This window comes from Saimiri boliviensis, chromosome 13 (assembly GCF_048565385.1).
Source record: "Saimiri boliviensis isolate mSaiBol1 chromosome 13, mSaiBol1.pri, whole genome shotgun sequence".
In the NCBI taxonomy this organism is placed as follows: domain Eukaryota; kingdom Metazoa; phylum Chordata; class Mammalia; order Primates; family Cebidae; genus Saimiri; species Saimiri boliviensis.
The window spans coordinates 77,273,621-77,293,333 of NC_133461.1; the positions used below are offsets into that span (position 1 = coordinate 77,273,621).

At 38.8% G+C, this 19,713-nt stretch overlaps 1 protein-coding gene across 2 annotated transcripts in view; it reads right to left on the reverse strand.

The window, feature by feature from the left end:
- ADAM9 (ADAM metallopeptidase domain 9) overlaps window positions 1-19,713 on the reverse strand; it is a 117,704-nt gene that overhangs the window by 96,556 nt on the left and 1,435 nt on the right. For both annotated transcript variants that reach the window (XR_012513198.1, XM_003938130.4), the window contains exons 2-4: window positions 7,746-7,843; window positions 3,739-3,797; window positions 1,402-1,480 (exon numbers count right to left, since the gene is read on the reverse strand). Coding sequence is in view for 1 of the 2 variants with exons in the window: in XM_003938130.4 (XP_003938179.2) it covers window positions 1,402-1,480; window positions 3,739-3,797; window positions 7,746-7,843 (236 nt within the window). In the remaining variant the exon portion in view is untranslated. The remainder of the gene's footprint in view (window positions 1-1,401; window positions 1,481-3,738; window positions 3,798-7,745; window positions 7,844-19,713) is intronic.

A 19,713-nucleotide genomic window follows, 5' to 3' on the forward strand; every position in this document is an offset into this window, starting at 1 on the left:
TCAATCATACTTATAATACTTAAGAATTATGCAAGACAATACTTATGTAAGTTTCTATATAATTAAAATCTATTTTTAGCAGTTTTAAGAACATATACTTTCAATAACAGCAACAAATAATAATATTCATTGAGTTAAAAATTGTCAGACTGACTGTTATAAGCATCTTACAAGTATTAACTCAGTTAAGTTTCCATACAGTGGTAAGTATTATTCCATTTTAAAGTGAAGATACTAAGGCACAAAAAGACTAAAGTAACTTCGCCGGCAAATAATGAATCAAAATTCAAGCCCAAACAGTGTATGTCTGAAGAAAGTATGCCAAGAAATCTCTACAAGGAAGAATATGCCTTTTAACATTACTGCTTTTGTCAAGTGACACAAATTACGTGGTCTTTGGCCTTCTGCCTTGGTAACCGTTGGATGCATGACTGGATAGATGGGTTATTTTTTTTATCTGGTTTATGCTGTAAGGTAAATTCAAACTCCTCTACTAATTTTCTATTAAACAACAGACCAATGACGGACGAAGATAAAGAAGTCAGATAGTGGACCGGAAGAGGATAGGCCTAAGTCAGCATTTCCTTGGCTTTTGAAAGTACTAATAATTAATCTAAAATAAAGATTTTTTTGCCTCCTGTTTATTTGAAGAATGCTGCAAAAGTGCACAACCAACAGAAACAATTCAACCTAGCAAAGTATTACAAAGTTCAGAAGAAAAAAAATGTAATGGGAATAAGGTTTTCTCATGAAAATCACTGCAAAAGAAAAAAATGTGTAGTACCTAACTGCCAAAAAGGACTGTAAAACACTCAAACAAAACTAGAAATGTTTATCCTCTAGTAAAAAACACACAAAGCCAAATTTGACATCTGCCAATTATTTTGAGTATTCTGGCCAGCTCTGTCCCCAGGAGTACTCTGTTCTCTGATGCAGAAAGGACCACACCTCTTTTAGGAAAGAATTATTTTCAGCAAAAATTTAGAACATTAGAACACATAACAGCAAATGAATGGTTTTCTTTACTACATATTAATGACAAATTAAATGTTTTAATAAGTGCACTTTTAGAGATATTAACTTTCAACACAAAAATCAAAAACTCCTATTTTCAAAACATATCAAATTTTTCCCTTCATTAGTAAGGATTACCATTAAATAGAAGACTGATTTTCCCAGTCTTTAAAAAATAACCTTAATTACTGAGTACCTGGAGAGCTGTAAGGTACAGTTTACTCTATAGAGATGCACCCACTTTTCCCAGGATAACCTATATGTTATAATGTTAAAGGTGCCCTGTGGGGCTGTGCAATGTAACAGTCCTGAGTGCCCACTTAGAACTCATTTTTAAATTATAATTGTTTTAAAATTTTCAATGGAATCAAGAGGAAAACATATTACCTGTATATTGGGATGGTCAGTGATTAGAGTCCCTTCCTTATCATAGGTATAAACTACAAAATCTTCAGGCAAAAGGTCTCTGGAAGAGAAATAAAACACCATTTAAATTATCTCCAACTAAGGACATGATTCATAAGGCATTATTTCTAGATGAGATGAGCAGAAGTAAATAAGAACTTTCATCAGATAAATTATTATTTTTAAATGTGCTAATGTGAAATTAAGGGCTCATAAATAGCCGGGTGCAGTGGCTCACACCCGTAACCCCAAGGTTTTGGAAGAAGCTGGAAGACAGGAATTGGAGACCAGCCTAGGCAACATAGTGAGACCCTGTCACTACAAAAAATAAAAAATTGGCTGGGCATAGTGGCACACACTTATAGTCCTAGCTACTCAGGAAGCTGCGGTGGGAGGACTGCTTAAGCCCAGGAGTTCAAGGCTGCAGTGAGCTATGATCATGCCATTGCACTCCACCCTGGATAACAGAGTAAGACCTTGTCTCTTAAAAAAAAAAAAAAAAGAGGCCGGGCGCTGTGGCTCAAGCCTGTAATCCCAGCACTTTGGGAGGCCGAGGCGGGTGGATCACGAGGTCAAGAGATCGAGACCATCCTGGTCAACATGGTGAAACTCCGTCTCTACTAAAAATACAAAAAAATTAGCTGGGCATGGTGGCACGTGCCTGTAATCCCAGCTACTCAGGAGGCTGAGGCAGGAGAATTGCCTGAACCCAGGAGGCAGAGGTTGCGGTGAGCCGAGATCGTGCCATTGCACTCCAGCCTGGGTAACAAGAGCGAAACTCCATTTCAAAAAAAAAAAAAAAGGAAAAGCTCATAAACAGACAACTCTGAAATAGTGTACACTACTTACAGATAAATAATATTTAATATTAAGCTACATGTTTTTTCTAATGGTCATAAAATGCTAGCTGCAAAAAACAAGGTATCATAAATAAGGTCCCTAAATGTTTCAGATACAACTCACAGGAAAAGTAAAAACTGGGTTATTGGCAGTATGTATTTACAGAAGAAAAATTTAAAAAAAAAAGAAAGAAAGAAAAATAAATGGATGCCGGGCGCGGTGGCTGAAGCCTGTAATCCCAGCACTTTGGGAGGCCGAGGCGGGTGGATCACGAGGTCGAGAGATCGAGACCATCCTGGTCAACATGGTGAAACCCTGTCTCTACTAAAAATACAAAAAATTAGCTGGGCATGGTGGCGCGTGCCTGTAATCCCAGCTACTCAGGAGGCTGAGGCAGGAGAATTGCCTGAACCCAGGAGGCGGAGGTTGCGGTGAGCCGAGATCGCGCCATTGCACTCCAGCCTGGGTAACTAGAGTGAAACTCCGTCTCAAAAAAAAAAAAAAAAAAGAAAAGAAAGAAAAATAAATGGTTTTTTACACTCTTTTCTAAAAGTTCTATATAAATAAGAAGAATTAGCCACCTAAGTATGGAGGTAAATTTCTGCCTCAGTTGTTGAAAGAAACAATTATTCCTGATTTCCAAAGCTTCACTCGGTGTTTAAGAGGTTGAGTGGCATAAAGCACGTGTATGAGGATCAGGTTCTCTTGCAGCAGGACTGGAGCAGCTGTATGCTTATTTCCAGGCCTCATAGACAAATCAGGAATGCAATGTGCTAACCAGTGATTAAAAACATACCATTTCAGGTTCAAAACTCCCCTGGAGGCATCCGGGACCAGCCTGTCTACATTGAGTAGAAATGAATAAATGGAAGGTTTTTATCTGATTTAGTTGGATACACAGCCTGACTTTAGCTACATGATCAGTGAGGTAAAAAGATATCTTCGGTAAACTTGTGTCTGTACTCCCCAGAAAATATGATCCGTCACACATATCTCAGCGGTTCATAATCTGGAGGTAAAGCACATCTGTACAACTGAGAAAGGGCCCTGGGGGGTCGTGCCTTGATGACTGTCTGCACTTTCTTTGTCCTGATGCATTACATCCTTTAACTTTACTAAAGTCTGTGTGAGTAGGCATGTGAGTAGCCTGTGGAACCTTAGTCTTTCCAATAATTGGACCCTATTCAGTGGCTGCAGGCTCCCCTGCCCGCAACTTCCCGACACATGCGTAGCCTTTGCTCCCTTAGTGATGCATTTGGAAAGAATAAACCAGGGATGCTTGGCTTTGGTCTCTGCCTTCTTTCCTGTTTGGAAATTACTGTCTGCCCAGCCAGCTGCCACTGTGCAGCACCAACATGAAGAGCTAAATCTGCTTAATACCAGGGTTCAGGAGCCACTAAACCATATCAAACTAGAAACAAAACCAATATACTATTGGAAAAACATTACTGAAAAACCAAGATAAATTAAATGTCTTACTTGTTCCTTTCCAAGTGAATAACATGTTCCTTTCCTTCAGCCTGAATAACATAAGATACCTAAATGCACAGACGGAGAAAAGAAGAATAAAGCACTGTCTTAAAAATTACTTTTCAACAACACCTCATTTATAAGATGCAGGAAATTCCACCCTGAATTAAAACAAGAAGGAAAACAGGTACTGGCTGAACTGCTTAATAGAAGAACTTTGTGTCTATTCTTAAATAATAACTTTACACTCTGATCATCCCTTCCTTCCTTTAATAACTAATCATGGAAAATAACCTTCATGTCTATCTAAACTCTCCTTAAATTCATTTCTAATTCAGCTATAACTGAAGGGATTATCTTCTCAATTATCTTCTCAAGTCCATCAATGTATTACCTACAGTATAAGACAGTTCCTGCTTTTCTGTAAATGAAATGAAACTTGTTTTCAAGATATTATCCCTAGTTCTAGTTTTATGAAGTTGAAAAGAAATTCAACTCCTTTTATGATATGAATTACAAGACTTACCTCATTTCATCAATTCTAAAACATGCTTTTTTCACTTTTATTAATGTCCCTGAAAACGACGACGCATCATACAAAGGCACAGCAGTCTAACTGGCAGCACTTTGCCTTTTTTTTTTTTGAGACAGAGTCTCACTCTGTCACTCAGGCTGGAGTACAGAGGTGCAATCTCAGCTCACTGCAATCTCCACCTCCTGGGTTCAAGCAATTCTCCTGTCTCAGCCTCCTGAGTAGCTGGGAGTACAGGTGCTGAATAGCTGGGAGTACAGGAGCCACCGCCATACCCGGCTCATTTTAGCATTTTTAGTAAAGACAGGGTTTCACCATATTGGTCAGGCTGGTCTCAAACTCCTGACCTCAAGTGATCACCCGGCCTCCCAACTTGCTGGGATTACAGGCATGAGCCACCCTGCCCAGCCACTTCTGTCTCTTTATTAGTATACATAAAACAATATGGTGTGTCTCATAATTGATGGCATCTTAGAGTCAAGGAATTAAAGTAACGTCCTCCAGTTCATGAAATCATCTTTTCTACCTCAAGCAACTCTGAAACAACTTCCCCAGCAACTACCATGTCATTAGCCATAAGTGCTTAGTGTGATCTCTGGAACTAAAAGATCTGACTTCACCTTAACATTTAAATAAAAAAGAAAGTCATGAAGGGACTCGTCAACTAACATTATCAGAAGTCTCTATTTAAATGTTCCCTACCGTTTCCAGACTCAGTTAACATTTTGTCAAGAAACAGCATCATCCCCTCCACCACGGCATATCTGCCTCTGCCTTCTAAGCACTAGACCAACCTATGGATCCTGTCATTCTACCTCCACATCCTGCATGGGAATCCAAGAACCTTTCATTATCTACCTCAGTCTCCAGTGGGCAATCAAAACCATCAAGCTCTTTCCATTGCCACAGCTTTGGCATGTGCCTTTCTATTCATTCTGCTCTTGGACAAACACAGTAAAAGCACAGTAAAAACATCACTGCTATGTCTACTAGAAAGAAATCTGAGAGACTGAAGATTGTTTTGTGATAGTTTATTCCTCCCCCAAGTATCTGCCTAGACTGTTCACCCTGCTCCTTCTGGTCTTTTTACTAAAAGGTTACATTCTCATAAGGCTTTCCCCAGCTATCCTACTGAAAAATGCAGTTTCCTCCCCAGCAACTCACCATTTCCAGCCTCCCTATCCCCCTTCTTGCTTTAATTTTCTCCATGGCACTTATCACCATCTGAAATAATGTGTGTTTTTGGTTTGGGGTTTGTTTTAGAGGTTTTTTTTTGTTTGTTTTTTTGTCTCTTCCCCTTCCCCCTTCACTAGAATGCAAGCTCCATAGAATACAAGATTGCATTCATGCAAAGGCATAAATTTTTGTCTGTTTTGTTCACTGCCATATCCCCAATATCTAAATGGTGCCTAGCATACAATAGTAACTCAATAAATACTTTGAATGAATAAATTACACTCACTGTTGAATGAGCAAAATCCAGTTCAATATGCACTGACCATACCACTTCCCAAATATTTACCGAAGCATAAAAATGACAGTTATTTATGGCAATCACAAGTATCAATGAGGGAATTACTGATGAAGATACTATCAGAGACACAAAAAAAGTAGAAAACACAGTCCCTAGTCAAAAAGTCTACCATCAACTGAAGACAAGAAGGAAAACAGGTGGCTCATGCCTTTAATCCCAGCACTCTGGGAGGCTGAGGAGAGTGGATCACTTGAAGCCAAAAGTTCGAGACCAGCCTGGCCAACATGACAAAACCCCATCTCTACTAAAGATAAAAAAAATTAGCTGGGCATGGTGGCGCATACCTGTAGTCCCAGCTACTTGGGAGGCTAAGGCATGAGAATCACTTGAACGCAGGAGATGGAGGCTGCAGTGAGCCAAGATCTCACCCAAACAGGGATTAACTGATTAACTCTATTCTAAGGCAAAACACAATCAGATGGTAGGCTGTCCAGTTCAAACCAAAAACAAATAAAATGTATAAACTCTTCTATAGAGGATATCTTAGAGTCATTCACTCCTCAGTTGTAGAGGAGTAAATGGAGTTGAATGACCAACCCTGTGAGTGGTGGTACTCATAAGGAGGACAAAAACTCCCTGTGCTCTTTTTACAATGCCCATTTCCTAAAAAACAGGCATGCTGCCTTACATTTCTGAGTATATCAGCAATCCAAATATTAATACAATTCAGAATAAGCTAAATTCTATGCTTTATTACCTGCCATTGTTAAATTACAAGAGCATTTAATTATACTTCTATAAAGTTGAAAGGCTTATAAAATTAAAGTTCAAATAGATTATTTCTGAACAAACTTTACAAAAGAATAGTAGAAAAAATAATTTTTGTGCACTGGTTACCCCATTAACAGCATAGTAAGTTTCTTCTAACATGGAAATAAAACTTGTATTTTAGTAAATATTCCCTAATATAAAATATATGCATTTAACACATTATTACTCTCCAGTGTCAGTGAAGATACACTATAAAGTGTTCTAGCTATCAGAGACTGAGTGAGGTTAGTTCTTATTATAATAAAATCACTGTGACCATTGCCTGTCAGTTAAAATGTATATAATCAGCATCCTACCCTAGTGATAGAATTCTATTTAACTATTTTATTCAGTTATGTTTCGAGCTGATCATATTGCCTTCAAAAAAAAAAAAAAAAATACTGGCTGGGTGTAGTGGCTTATGTCTGTAATCCCAGCACTTTGGGAGACAGAGGCAGGCAGATCACCAGAGGTCAGGAGTTCGAGATAAGCCTGGTCAATACGGTAAAACCCTGTCTCTTAAAAAATACCCAAAAATTAGCCGGGCACAGTGCCGCACGCCTGTAGTCCCAGTTACTCTGAAGGCTGAGGCAAGAGAAACATTTGAACCCGGGAGGTGGAGGTTGAAGTGAGCCAAGATCAAGCCACTGCACTCAAGCCTGGGCAACAGAGCAAGACTCTGTCTCAAAAAAAAAAAAAAAAACGGCCAGGCATGGTGGCTCACACCTGTAATCCCATCCCAGCACTTTGGGAGGCTGAGGAGAGAAGATCACAAGGTCAGAAGATTGAGACCATCCTGACCAACATGGTATCCCGTCTCTACTAAAATGTTAAAAAAAAAAAATTAGCCAGGCGTAGTAGTGCATGCCTATAGTCTGAGGTACTCGGGAGGCTGAGGCAGGAGAATCACTGGAACCTGGGAGGCAGAGGTTATGGTGAGCCAAGACTGTGCCATTGCACTCGAGCCTGCCAACAGAGCAAGACTCCATCTCAAAAAAAAAAAAAAAAAAAAAAAAATAGATACTAAGGCTCAATATGTTGTTTTTACTACCATAATGTCCAGTGGACATAGCATCAACGCTCTAATAAGTAACGACCAAGTAGTAACTCATTGCACTGATCGTTGCTACAAATAACACCTTCGTGCTAAAACAGAAAAGAAAAAAATTAAACATATGCTCTTCTCAAGATACAACTTACTTGTTCTGAATAGGGCCTAGGGGCTTCTCTTCTTTCTCTAGTTAACCTCCAAGGAGTTATAATTTCATAAGAAGAAAGATGTGAGGTTTGTTGCAAGCCTACAGAAAAGGCAATAACAAATATAAGAAGTGAAACTGAAAAAGTACATGGGCGCACAATATAATGAAAACCAAAAGCTGAATGTTCAAATCACAGAAAAATCACCTGACATTCCCATATTACAATATGCATGTAATAAATGTAGTTTTATATAAAGTTGTATTAATACAAAAAGATAGCAATATATTAGATAAGTATGAGCGGGGAAAATGTATTCCTTAAAAAAGAATACCAGTCTTTATCCACACATTAAATATATATATATATACACACACACACACATACATATATACTGTTTGGATATACATATACTGTGTGGATAAAGACTGATATATTGCTACATACATACATATATATATATGCATATGTATGTAGCAATCATTTCAAACGTTTTGGCTATAAACCCTAACCCTTTTTCCTCAAAAGAAATCTTAAGGTATAAACACAAGAGGAAAGAAAAGAACTGGTTTGGTGGGGGAAAGGGGGGAAAGGCATCCTAGAGTCTAGCACCCTTCACTACCTCCCATTCCTCCCCTTCACCCAGCATGAATGACATCCTCTGAGATGATACTACTACACACTTACTGCTATAGTTTGTATATTTGGCTTCTCCAAATCTCATGCTGAAATTTAACCCCCAGTGTGTTCGTGTTGGGAGGTGGGGCGTATTGACAGGTGTTTGGGTGATGGAGGCAGATTCCTCATGAACAGATTAATGCCCTCCCTGAGGGGGCCAGGGTAAGAGAAAGAGTTCTTGCTCTATTTGTTCCCTCAAGAGCTGGTTGTTAAAAAGAGCCTCTCTCCCGCCTCTCTCTTGCTTCCTCTCTCACCTTGTGACCTCTTTACATGCCAATTCCCCTTCCCCTTCTGCCATGAATGAAAGCAGCCTGCAGCCCTCACCAGAAGCAGATGCCTGTGCCATGCTTCTTGTACAACCTGCAGCAAATCAAATACACCTCTTTTCCTTATAAATTACCCAGTCTCAGGTATTCCTTTAGAGCAACACAGACTAAGACACTTATTAAGGACAGTAAGCGGGAAAAGATACTTTTAGTATCGGATGGGTTAACTCTAACAAGTACACCCAACAAGGTAGCCACTCTCTCAAATTATAGCCATTAAGCTATCACAAAAACAAAAACTTCATAAAAAAATTTCTTAACAGTTAAGAACTTTTTGAAAAAGTCATGCAGACTTACTCCCATTTCCAATTCTATTCAGTTTATCAGCATGGAATCCTGATGTCTTAAGCAGGGCTTGGGTTCTAAAGTCATCACTTGAATGGAAATTGAGTATAATCAAAATTGTCAACACAAATCTCTTTGGAAGACACACCATGTCAGAGTCCAATGCATAGTCTCTCAGTAAGTCCAACACAACCTCTTTTTCTTCCAGCATTATTACCAATGGCTTAACCCTTACTAACCTAACCTCTAGATGACTATGATACCTTTTCACCTGGTCACCCTACTCTTATACACTCCTCCTTTGATCCAAACTATATGTTCACTCACTCATTAGTTTCCTTATACTCCTCAGATTTCTCAAATACAGATTATTTACAGCTAGCTTTTTCCAAGATAACATTGTATATAAAATGTTTATAACTGTGTCTGTTTTTAGATTACAAAAATACAAACAGTTGCAAACAAGAAACCATAAAATATATTATATCCAATACAATTAATGACAAACACAGTTTTTAAACTCTTTACCCATTAACCCCTTATATTTCTATTATACAGCATATATGTCCAAATGTGGCTTCAAACCATTACATTAAAAACACTATAAACGGACTCTGATACTCTAAGGCATATTTATGACACACTAGAATTTAATATTATTAAAATATTCAGAAATGTCAATTGGAAATCATGTCAAAAGAAATCTATGGCCTTAACAGATGCAGACTTCAAATCACTGGGCAGAAATATCCGTTATCCTAAATTAACTGAGGAACGGACCATTTCCTTACCTAAAATAAACCTTTCAATGACCTTCAGTTTTCTTAAATTCCTAAAAACACAAGTTTATATATTATCCCTAAAAATTTCATTCCAGGGTTGGGCATGGTGGCTTATGCCTAGAATCCCAAAACTTTGGGAGGCAAAAGTGGGAGAGTCACTTGAGCCTAGGAGTTCAAGCCCAATCTAGGCAACATCGCAAGACCCTGTCTCTACAAATAATTTTTAAAATTAGCTGGGTATGAAGGTGTGCACCTACAGTCCCAGCTACTATGAAGGCTAAAGTCCAAAAAATGTCATGTTTGGCTTATTTGGTATAAAAATCATACAGGAAGCATTGTCAAATATGAAATAGTGTTTGGCTTTCTTTTGTATAAATGTTATTGGTATATGTTCCAACATTATGAGAAATGCCTGTAATTCTGATATGACTTAATATGTTATTAATAATTATTATGTAAAATTGTTGTATGCCACAAAGGTAAACAAATTTCCTTTTCAACCGTGGCTTTAATGGTGGCTATCCTAAGACTTTTTGGTATCCACAGAAAATTGTTGTCTCATTGTGATCCTCTTCTAAAGGTGTTTTATAATCAGTTACAGGACTTTAACAGGTGTTCTTAAATGCAAGTTTATGATAACTTTGGAGATGTGACATTAGAATAGAGGGAAAAAATCTCAGGACTCGCATGGAAAGGTGAAATGTTTATGAATATCAAGCAGAACAGGAGTTAACTGCATGGACTGAACTATCAGAAAACTAAAATTATTCCTGTATAACTTTTTGCTTAAAACTCGCTGATCCTTCGTTTTGTTTTTCAGAGCCAAGAAAACTTCTCTTTTGAGTTATTTAATCCCTGTGAACAAAATCTGAAGCATATTTCTACCTGACTTCTCCAAAATTTGGAAACCAGCTGTAAGTATTCTTACAGCAATATAGTTATTTGCGTAAGTACAGTAAGAATCTGTTTTCCTTTGCAACAGGACACAACTGGAGAAACAGGTAATTTCACCAAGTTTTGACTGGAATGTTGTGCTTCCCTTTAAGGAATCAAACTTGATTTCACAGAACCAGTAAAAGCCCCTTGAGAAAAATGGCCACATACCTTGTCTATGCAGTCCCTGTACAAGGTTCCTGACCTGTTGTAAATAAACAATGTCACTATCTACAGGCCCAGGAGTGCCAAGTTATTTTGGGACCTCAAGAGGAAAGAAATTTACTCAACTCATCCCTGTATTTAACAATACAAACACATGGCTGAACTCAGCTTTAAAAAAAAAAGAGTCTTATCTGAGATTCCTTATGGAAGAAAGTTCCATCAAAGCCAATTAAAAAGTGCCTATGGCAAGGCTCAGTGGTTCACACCTGTAATCCCAACACTTTGGGAGGCTCAAGTGGGCAAATCAAGAGGTCAGGAGTTCGAGACTAGCCTGGCCAACATAGTAAAACTCCACCTCTACTAAAAATACAAAAATTAGCCAGGCACGGTGACGCACGCCTGTAGTCCCAGTTACTCAGGAGGCTGGAGAATCACTTGAACTCAGGAGGCGGAGGCTGCAGTGAGCCGAGATGAAGTAAGACTTCATCTTAATAACGAAAAAAGTACCTATATGGCAAATAATTATTCTTACTGCACTAATTTCAAATAATCAGGCCAAGTATAATAAGACTAAACCTTAATTTGCAAACTATCATGTCCTATCAGTCCTATCATGATTTGTTTTTAATGAAAATAGGAGATAGGAGAAAGAAAAATTATGTTTCAAGAACTAAGATACAGCTGTCATTAAATTCTAGTCTTATCAGTTGTTTTTGAGTTCTCGCTGCAATTTGGAATGACTCTGCTAATCTCAGTGAACCAATCAGTGATCTCTAACTGCAGCTCAGAAGAAACAAGCCGGACAGCTAATATTAACATCTGGATCAGTATTCTAATTCTGGGCATATATTGGAATTAATTAATGACCCTGTATCAGCTTGGTTCCAATAATTACCCAGTTCATGGAATGCTTTTCTATTTAGTTTAGTTGGAATAATTTTACTTATTTTGCTTTACTGTCATGGAATATATTGCTATTGAACTCTTTGTTTAGGAATGCAAGATAAGCTTACCGAATGTTTTCTTAAATTGAACACTTATTCATCTCACCTTTTGTGTTGTGAACTCAACAGAACTGTGAATGACCCTCAGGATACTGATGTCTGACTAAGCTCCTCTCTACCCTGGATACAAGATACCCTATAGTTAGGCAGGGATATCATTGCTCCTGTTCAGCCTGAAGAAGTTACAGAAGATAGATCTTTGTTCCTCTACAATCCTTAGGATTAAGGTTCCCATGCAAAAGGATGAGGGAAAATATGTCAGAGCCCCTCAAACCAGACTGACTCCAACTTGAATAGGGGCTGGGTAAAATAACGCTGAGACCTACGGGGCCGCATTCCCAGGAGGGTAGGCATTCTTAGCCACAGAATGAGATAGGAGGTGACAAGATACAAGTCACAGAGACTGCTGATAAAAGAGTTTGTAGTAAAGAAGCCAGCTAAAACCCACCAAAACCAAGATGGCAACGAAAATGACCTCTGATTGTCCTCACTGCTCATTATATGCTAATTATAATACATGAGCATGCTAAAAGACACTCCCACCAACAGTTTCCAAATGCCATGGCAAGGCCCAGAAGTTACCTTAGAAGTTACCTCAGGCGGAATCCTGAGTTCAGGCAAATCCTTGCCCCTCTCCAAAAAACTCATGAATAATCCACCCCTTGCTGAGCATATAATCAAGAAGTAACTATCAGCATACTCAGCTAAGCAGACCAAGCCATTGCTCTGCCTGTGGAGTAGCCATTCTTTTATTCCTTTACTTTCTCAATAAACTTGCTTTCACTTAAAAAAAAAAAAAAAGACTCTTTAAGTAAATCACTACAGACAAGACTGTATCTGCTGGCCAGGCATGGTGGCTCAAGCCTGAAATCCCAGCACTTTGGGAGGACTCAGTTGAGCCCAGAAGACCAACTAGCCTGAGCAACATAGCAAGGCCCTGTCTCTTCAAAAAAAAATTAAAAATCAGCGGGGCATGGTGGCACATGCCTGTGGTCCCCGCTACTCAGGAGGCTAAGGTGGAAGGATCACCTGAGCCTGGGAGATCAAGGCTGCAGTGAGCCGTGATTACACCACTGCACTCCAGTCTAAGCAACAGAGGGAGACGCTGCCAAAAAAGAAAGAAAGAAAGAAAGAAAATATATATGCTGATAGACACAGACAACTGTTATACTAGAAGCTAAACACTATAGAACCAATATGAAGGTTTTCATTACAACTCAGAAGCAACCAGAACAGTGAAAAACAAATGCTTCCAAAAAGAGAGCATCTGTAGTTCTCATGGGCAGGCGGGTAAAGAGATTTTATTTTTAAATAGGTTCAGTTACTTCATAGGTAAAGTTAGTTTGCTTTACCTATAAAGTAACTAACACACCTAGTTTCAGGCCAAGACTAGAAACCAAGTCTTCCGTCTTCTACGAATCTTTTACCCAGACTGCCAGCAAAGTAAAATAAAAGCTAAATATTGGAAAATTATATAACTTTCTTTCCTTCTTTTCCATTTTAAACACAATTCTCATTTTGAAAAGCAAAATGCAATAATTATTTATTTTTAAAAGGCTTTCAAAATTATAGCACCCTGGAATAATTTCTGCATGTAAGAGCTGTTATTCTGATATTGACATCTTGCTTTTAAAACCCAAGCATCCACTTCTGAATTAAAGCCATGCCATAAAAATTTCTAAAATATCATAACAAATGCATGTACTGGGGGAATGCCATCAAAATAATATATACTAATTGTATGAAAATCCTCCTTCCTGTGTTTTTTTCCCCAAAATTCCTTTCTTATCTCTAGGCCAAGTTTTTTTTACTTTTTTCCTGTTCATCTCCTGCATAGATTTTCCCCAAATTCCCTTCAGGTTTTTTGGTGTTTTTTTTTAAATTCCAAATAGTAGCACTTTCTCATGGGAAGCAAAATAACATTTTTTTCTTGTTAATACAAAAGAAGAGCTTTAACATTATTTGTACAGAGCTTCAACCTCAGCACTACTGACATTTTGGGCTGGAAACTTCTTTGTGGTAAAGGGGCTAACCTGTGTACTGCGGAATGTTTCGTAGCATCCCTGGCCTCCACCCGACTAGATGCCAACAGCATCCCCCAGTCATGATAGCTAAAAGTTTCAGGCCAAGACTAGAAACCAAGTCTTCTGCCTTCTATGACTCTTTTACTCAGACTACCAATGAAGTAAAATAAAAATTAAATATAAGAAGATTATATATAACTCTCTTTCTTCCTTTTCCATTTTAAATACAATTCTCATTTTGAAAACCAAAATGCCACAAGTAATCATGTTTTGTTTTGTTTTTTGAGACGACGTTTCACTCTGTCACCTAGAGTACAATGGTGCAGTCTCAGCTCACTGCAACCTCTGCCTCCCGGGTTCAAGTGATTCTCCCTGCCTCAGCCTCCCAAGTAGCTGGGATGACAGGCACCCACCACCACACCCAGCTAATTTTTGTCTTTTTAGTAGAGAGGGGGTTTTGCCATGTTGGCCAGGCTGGTCTCGACCTCCTGACTTCAGGTGATCCACCCGCCTCAGCCTCCCAAAGTGCTGGGGTTACCGGCGTGAACCATCTCGCCCAGTCTTAATCAATTATTTTAAAAAGGCTTCCAAAATTATGGCACCCTGAAATAACTTTTTGCTTTTAAAAATTTCTTGTTATTAAAATACACAAGGAAAGAGGATTTTCATACAATTAGTAATTATTATTTTGAATGACATTTCCCCAAAATGTATATTTGTTATGATGTTTTGGAACTGTTATGGCATGATTTTAATTCAGAAAGTGGATGGCTGGATTTTAAAAGCAAGATGTCAAATGTCTTCTGAGGCAAAATCTTCCCCAGCTGAAAATAACTGGTATAAAGATATAGTTCAGAATGAAAATAAAAATCTTAATACAATTTAACTATGTGGGGAATACAAACCACTAGGTTAGATTTCTGACAGAAAAAGTATACTCTCAAAAATCACATTACTTCCAGCAGACCAGAGATTATGAGACAAAAAACTGCATTATCAGAAAACATGGGCAGGGCCTAACAGCTCATGCCTGTAATCCCAGCCCTTTGAGAGCCTAAGGAGGGCAGATCACTTGAGCTCAGGAGCTCCAGACCAGCCTGGCCAACATGGTGAAACCCTGTCTCTACAAAATATGCAAAATTAGCCAGGCATGGCCGTACACACCTGCTGTCCTAGCTACTCGAGAGGCTGAGGTACAAAAACTGCTTGAGCCCAGGAGGGAGAGGCTGCAGTGAGCTGAGATTGCACCACACCAGCCTGGGTGATGGAGTGAGACTCTAGCTAAAGAAAAGAAAAAAAGAAAATATTGACCTGAAGAGAACATAAAGCACTGAAACACGATACTTAACATGTCTAATCTTTTTTTTTTTTTTTTTTTTTTTTTTGAGACAGAGTGTCGCTCTTGTTACCCAGGCTGGAGTGCAATGGCACGATCTCGGCTCACCGCAACCCCCGCCTCCTGGGTTCAAGCAATTCTCCTGCCTCAGCCTCCTGAGTAGCTGGGACTACAGGCACACGCCACCATGCCCAGCTAATTTTTTGTATTTTTAGTAGAGACGGGGTTTCACCACGTTAACAAGGATGGTCTCGATCTCTCGACCTCGTGATCCACCCACCTCAGCCTCCCAAAGTGCTGGGATTACAGGCTTGAGCCACCACGCCCGGCAACATGTCTAATCTTAAAGAAAGAAAAGGTGTTACTTGCACATCTTTCTTTCTCTAACTCCTTAGATGTTTCTATACACTATAGTGTGTTTTAGAGGAAGTCTGAGCATGCTTTTCATAACAGTAACTGTAGTACAGGGAAGTGAGTTAAAAGAATTTTACCTAATCGCAAAGCAAACAACTGTGAACTCCAAACCATGGGCTTCTTTCATTTTTTTCCTGCCTACTACATAAACAAACAGCCACCTTTAAGTACTTCCACTGTAGAAAATAAAATAAACCTGGCCTCCACATTCAGGATGAATAAGATAATTCTGTTTCCAAAGTACTTCTTGTAGAGAAATTAGATCTACAAAGCACTGTTATTTTGAGCCATATAATAGGTTGGTGCAAATCTAATTGAGGTTTCTGCGTTTGTTTTTTTATTTTTAATTCTAGTATTCACCAGGTCAATCCCAGATAAACACATACCACATATTAATAACTACCTTCAAACATACTTAATTATAATTTCTACTGCTATGTCCTACACATACTTTTCTGTGTTATACTTTTCTTAAATATCTACCCATCTTTACATTTAAGAAGAAATGGCTTCTGTTGTATGTTCTAAATGCTCCTTTGGGAAAAACACCACCCATTTCTAAGATTTAATGCCCTAGACAATTTAAGTTCCTCCAGCAAAGAATTTAAGTTATTTGAGACCAAGGACAGTATCTTATTCATCATGTATTTCCTGCTGTGGTACAGTGCATATTCAATAAAGTATGTGTTGAATAAATAACCTCTTCTGACCTTTATAGCTAAACATACATAGTTCTCATAGTTGTAATTATCACATGTAACCTAAAGTGAACCTTACTTTTTATGATTAGCATCTTTAATATCCACTTCTACAATCTACATAGCCCACACATTTGCCACTTTGACAGCAAAATCGTATTTCATTGTATCGCTATACCACAGACTGCTTAATCACTTCTCCCAACTTCTCTCAAGCAGCTGGGATGGGAGGTTAGGCCCAAGGTATATTCACAACAGGATTCTAAACCTTTCAATACCACTGATCAGAAAAGGCTTTCCTGGGCTCTACTCATGTGAAAATTCTACACTACTAGAGGGAAGGTGTTAAAATCATCCTAAAATTACTTAAATCATGAAAAGTCTCATTAAAAGAATAATTCATCAAAGAGAATGAGACATTTCCCATGTATGGGAATGAGTTATGACATATAACATGTCTGGGGACGATATCATTTTCTTTTCTTCCAATAAGGTTTAGTAATCTATTATTTATGTTACCATAAACATCAAGAAATACAAACAAAACTGCATATTTAAGAACTGACCAAGTTAATTTCTAAGGTTCCCTAATTCACTCTTAAAAGATGTGATTTAAGGCCAGCCATGGTGGTTCACACCTGTAATCCCAGCACTCTGGGAGGCAGACACAGGAGGAATGCTTGAGCCCAGGAGTTCGAGACCAGCCTGGGCAACAGAGTGAGACTGCCTCTCCACATACAGAAAAAAATTTTTAATAAGCCAGCATGGTGACGCATCCCTTCAGTCCCAGGATTGCCCAGCCCAGGAATTGCCCAGTCACTGCACTCCAGCCTGAGCAACAAAGCAAGACTATGTCTTGAAGAAAAAAAGAAGATGTGACTCAAGCAGGGTCCACATATGATCACTTTGGGAAGACAATCTGATTAAAACAACAACATGATATAGAAAACAAACTATAATAATCTCTCAATATCCAAACAACATTGTGCCATTCAACTTTAGCTGGGTCCACATTAGACCCATTCAAAGACTGTGAGGGAGGCCAGGCGCAGTGGCTCATGCCTGTAATCCCAACACTTTGGGAGGCTGAAGTGGGTGGATCATGAGGTCAGGAGACCAAGACCAGCCTTACTAACACGGTGAAACCCCGTCTCTTCTAAAAATACAAAAAATTAGCCAGGCATGGTGGCACGTGCCTGTCATCCCAGCTACTCGGGAGGCTGAGGCAGGAGAATCACTTGAATCCGGGAGGCAGAGGTTGCAGTGAGCCAAGATGGTGCCACTGCACTACAGCCTGGGCAACAGAGTGGGACTCCATTTCAAAAAAAAAAAAAAAAAAAGGCATAAAAAGGACTGTGAGGGATCTGAAATACAAAAAGGATTGCATTCATTTATGAGGCAGTCCCATAGTGCTGACTCAAAAGGATGGCATGACTCCAAGCCTCCAGTATACATTAGGTATCAAAGAGAAATATGAGGCTATGTCATATGTTTGAGCTTACGGATATTCCCAAAAAAAAAGCTTCCAGTTACTTAGAGCTTCCATCTTTTGGGGGATTCCATAATAAATTATATAATAAACCAGGATTTTTTTAACAAAGAGCAAATATAAATTTGCTAAATTAAAGCTTCAAGTGCTTTTTGAAACACTTGGAAACCAGTAACTAGGTTTGTACATATTTTAATTACAATGTTTTCTTTTTTACTTAAAAGTTTGAAGCTAGGCGCAGTGGCTCACGCTTGCAATCTTAGCACTTTGGGAAGCCGAGGCAAGTGGACTGCCTGAGCTCAGGAGTTCAAGACCAGCCTGAGCAATACAGTGAACCCCTATCTCTACTAAAATATAAAAAAATTAGCTGGGCATGGCGGCATGCACCTGTACTCCCAGCTACTCAGGAGGCTGAGGCAGAATTGCTTAAACCCAGGAGGTGGAGGTTGCAGTGGGCTGAGATCACACCACTGCACTCCAGCCCAGGTGACAGAGTGAGACTCCACTGCTAAAAAAAAAAAAAAGTTTGAAAACCAAATCATCCTTAAATGTAAAAGGCTACATTCTCCTATCAACACAAACACAACATATCAAATTCAAATATTTTGCTGGCATCTAAAAACGAGATGCGCATGGACCTAAGTTCTTACTACACAAATCATTTTACAGTGACTCACCATGCGTAAGCTTTCAAAGTCATTTTCTTTAGAATGCCAGGCTTTGTTTAAAAAAATTTCTAAATCTGTTCATCATAATTACAACCTTAGAAAATCAGAAAAGGTTTCATACCTGATTCCCCTTGTCATTTTTTACAATGACACTAAGCTACCTTTGTCAGCACCAGCTTAAACACACACACACACACACACACACACACACACACACAAATTACTGAAAGTCAGCTGTTTAGAAATGATACTGCATTTCCTCATTGAGGCAATGTTGTAAATGGTAGTAAAAATCCCATAAGACCTACTTAACTCCTAATGCAACTGATGTGTGTGTGGTACTTAATAAGTCCTCCAATTCCTCCTTCATTCCTGGAAAATGTTTCAGCACATTTTAAACATCTTGTACTGCAAAAATTTGGTCAGCTGATTTTGCATGAACATTCTCGGAGAGAAACAAGAGTTGACTCACCGCACACTATTACAAAAGCCTCTTAACGGCTCTCCCAATCTCCAGTCTCTCCCTCTGAGATCCTATCCTCCACCGTGCTGCCGGTTTTCTTAACAGAAAATGAGATTAGGTCACACCCCTACTTAAAACCTCCACTGCCCAAAGAATTTCCTACAGGGTAAAGTCCAAACACCTTAGCTCCGCATAGAAAACTTCCCAAATGGTACCCACCTACCTTAGTTTGATCCTCCGTCCCTCCCTTTTATAGTCTGCATGAAGTCGCATTGACATTTTCATCATTTTCTAACGTCATGTTCGTTCATACGCGCCCCTCATACTCTTGAAAAAACTTTCTTCTGCTTAGAATATATTCCTACTATTCTACTTGAAAAACCACCAATGTAGCCCAGTTCAAATATCATTTTCTCTATAAATCCTTCCCCAACATCTCTCTGATGCACTTGGCATATTTGGTCACCTTCTGCCCCTCTACAAGCAATTGCGTGGTGTTTATAGTAGTTCCATAAACGTTGGCTACATTTCGAAGAGGCATACACATGCCGAAGTTAAGGAGCTGGCCAAAACCACACTTAAAGACCATCAGGATATTCCATTCATCCATATGCAGGTCGGTAATGACTGACAGTTATACTAACATTTAAAAATAGTCTTATTTACATTTACAAACACACACAAAAAAATCTGAGATTAATGAAAC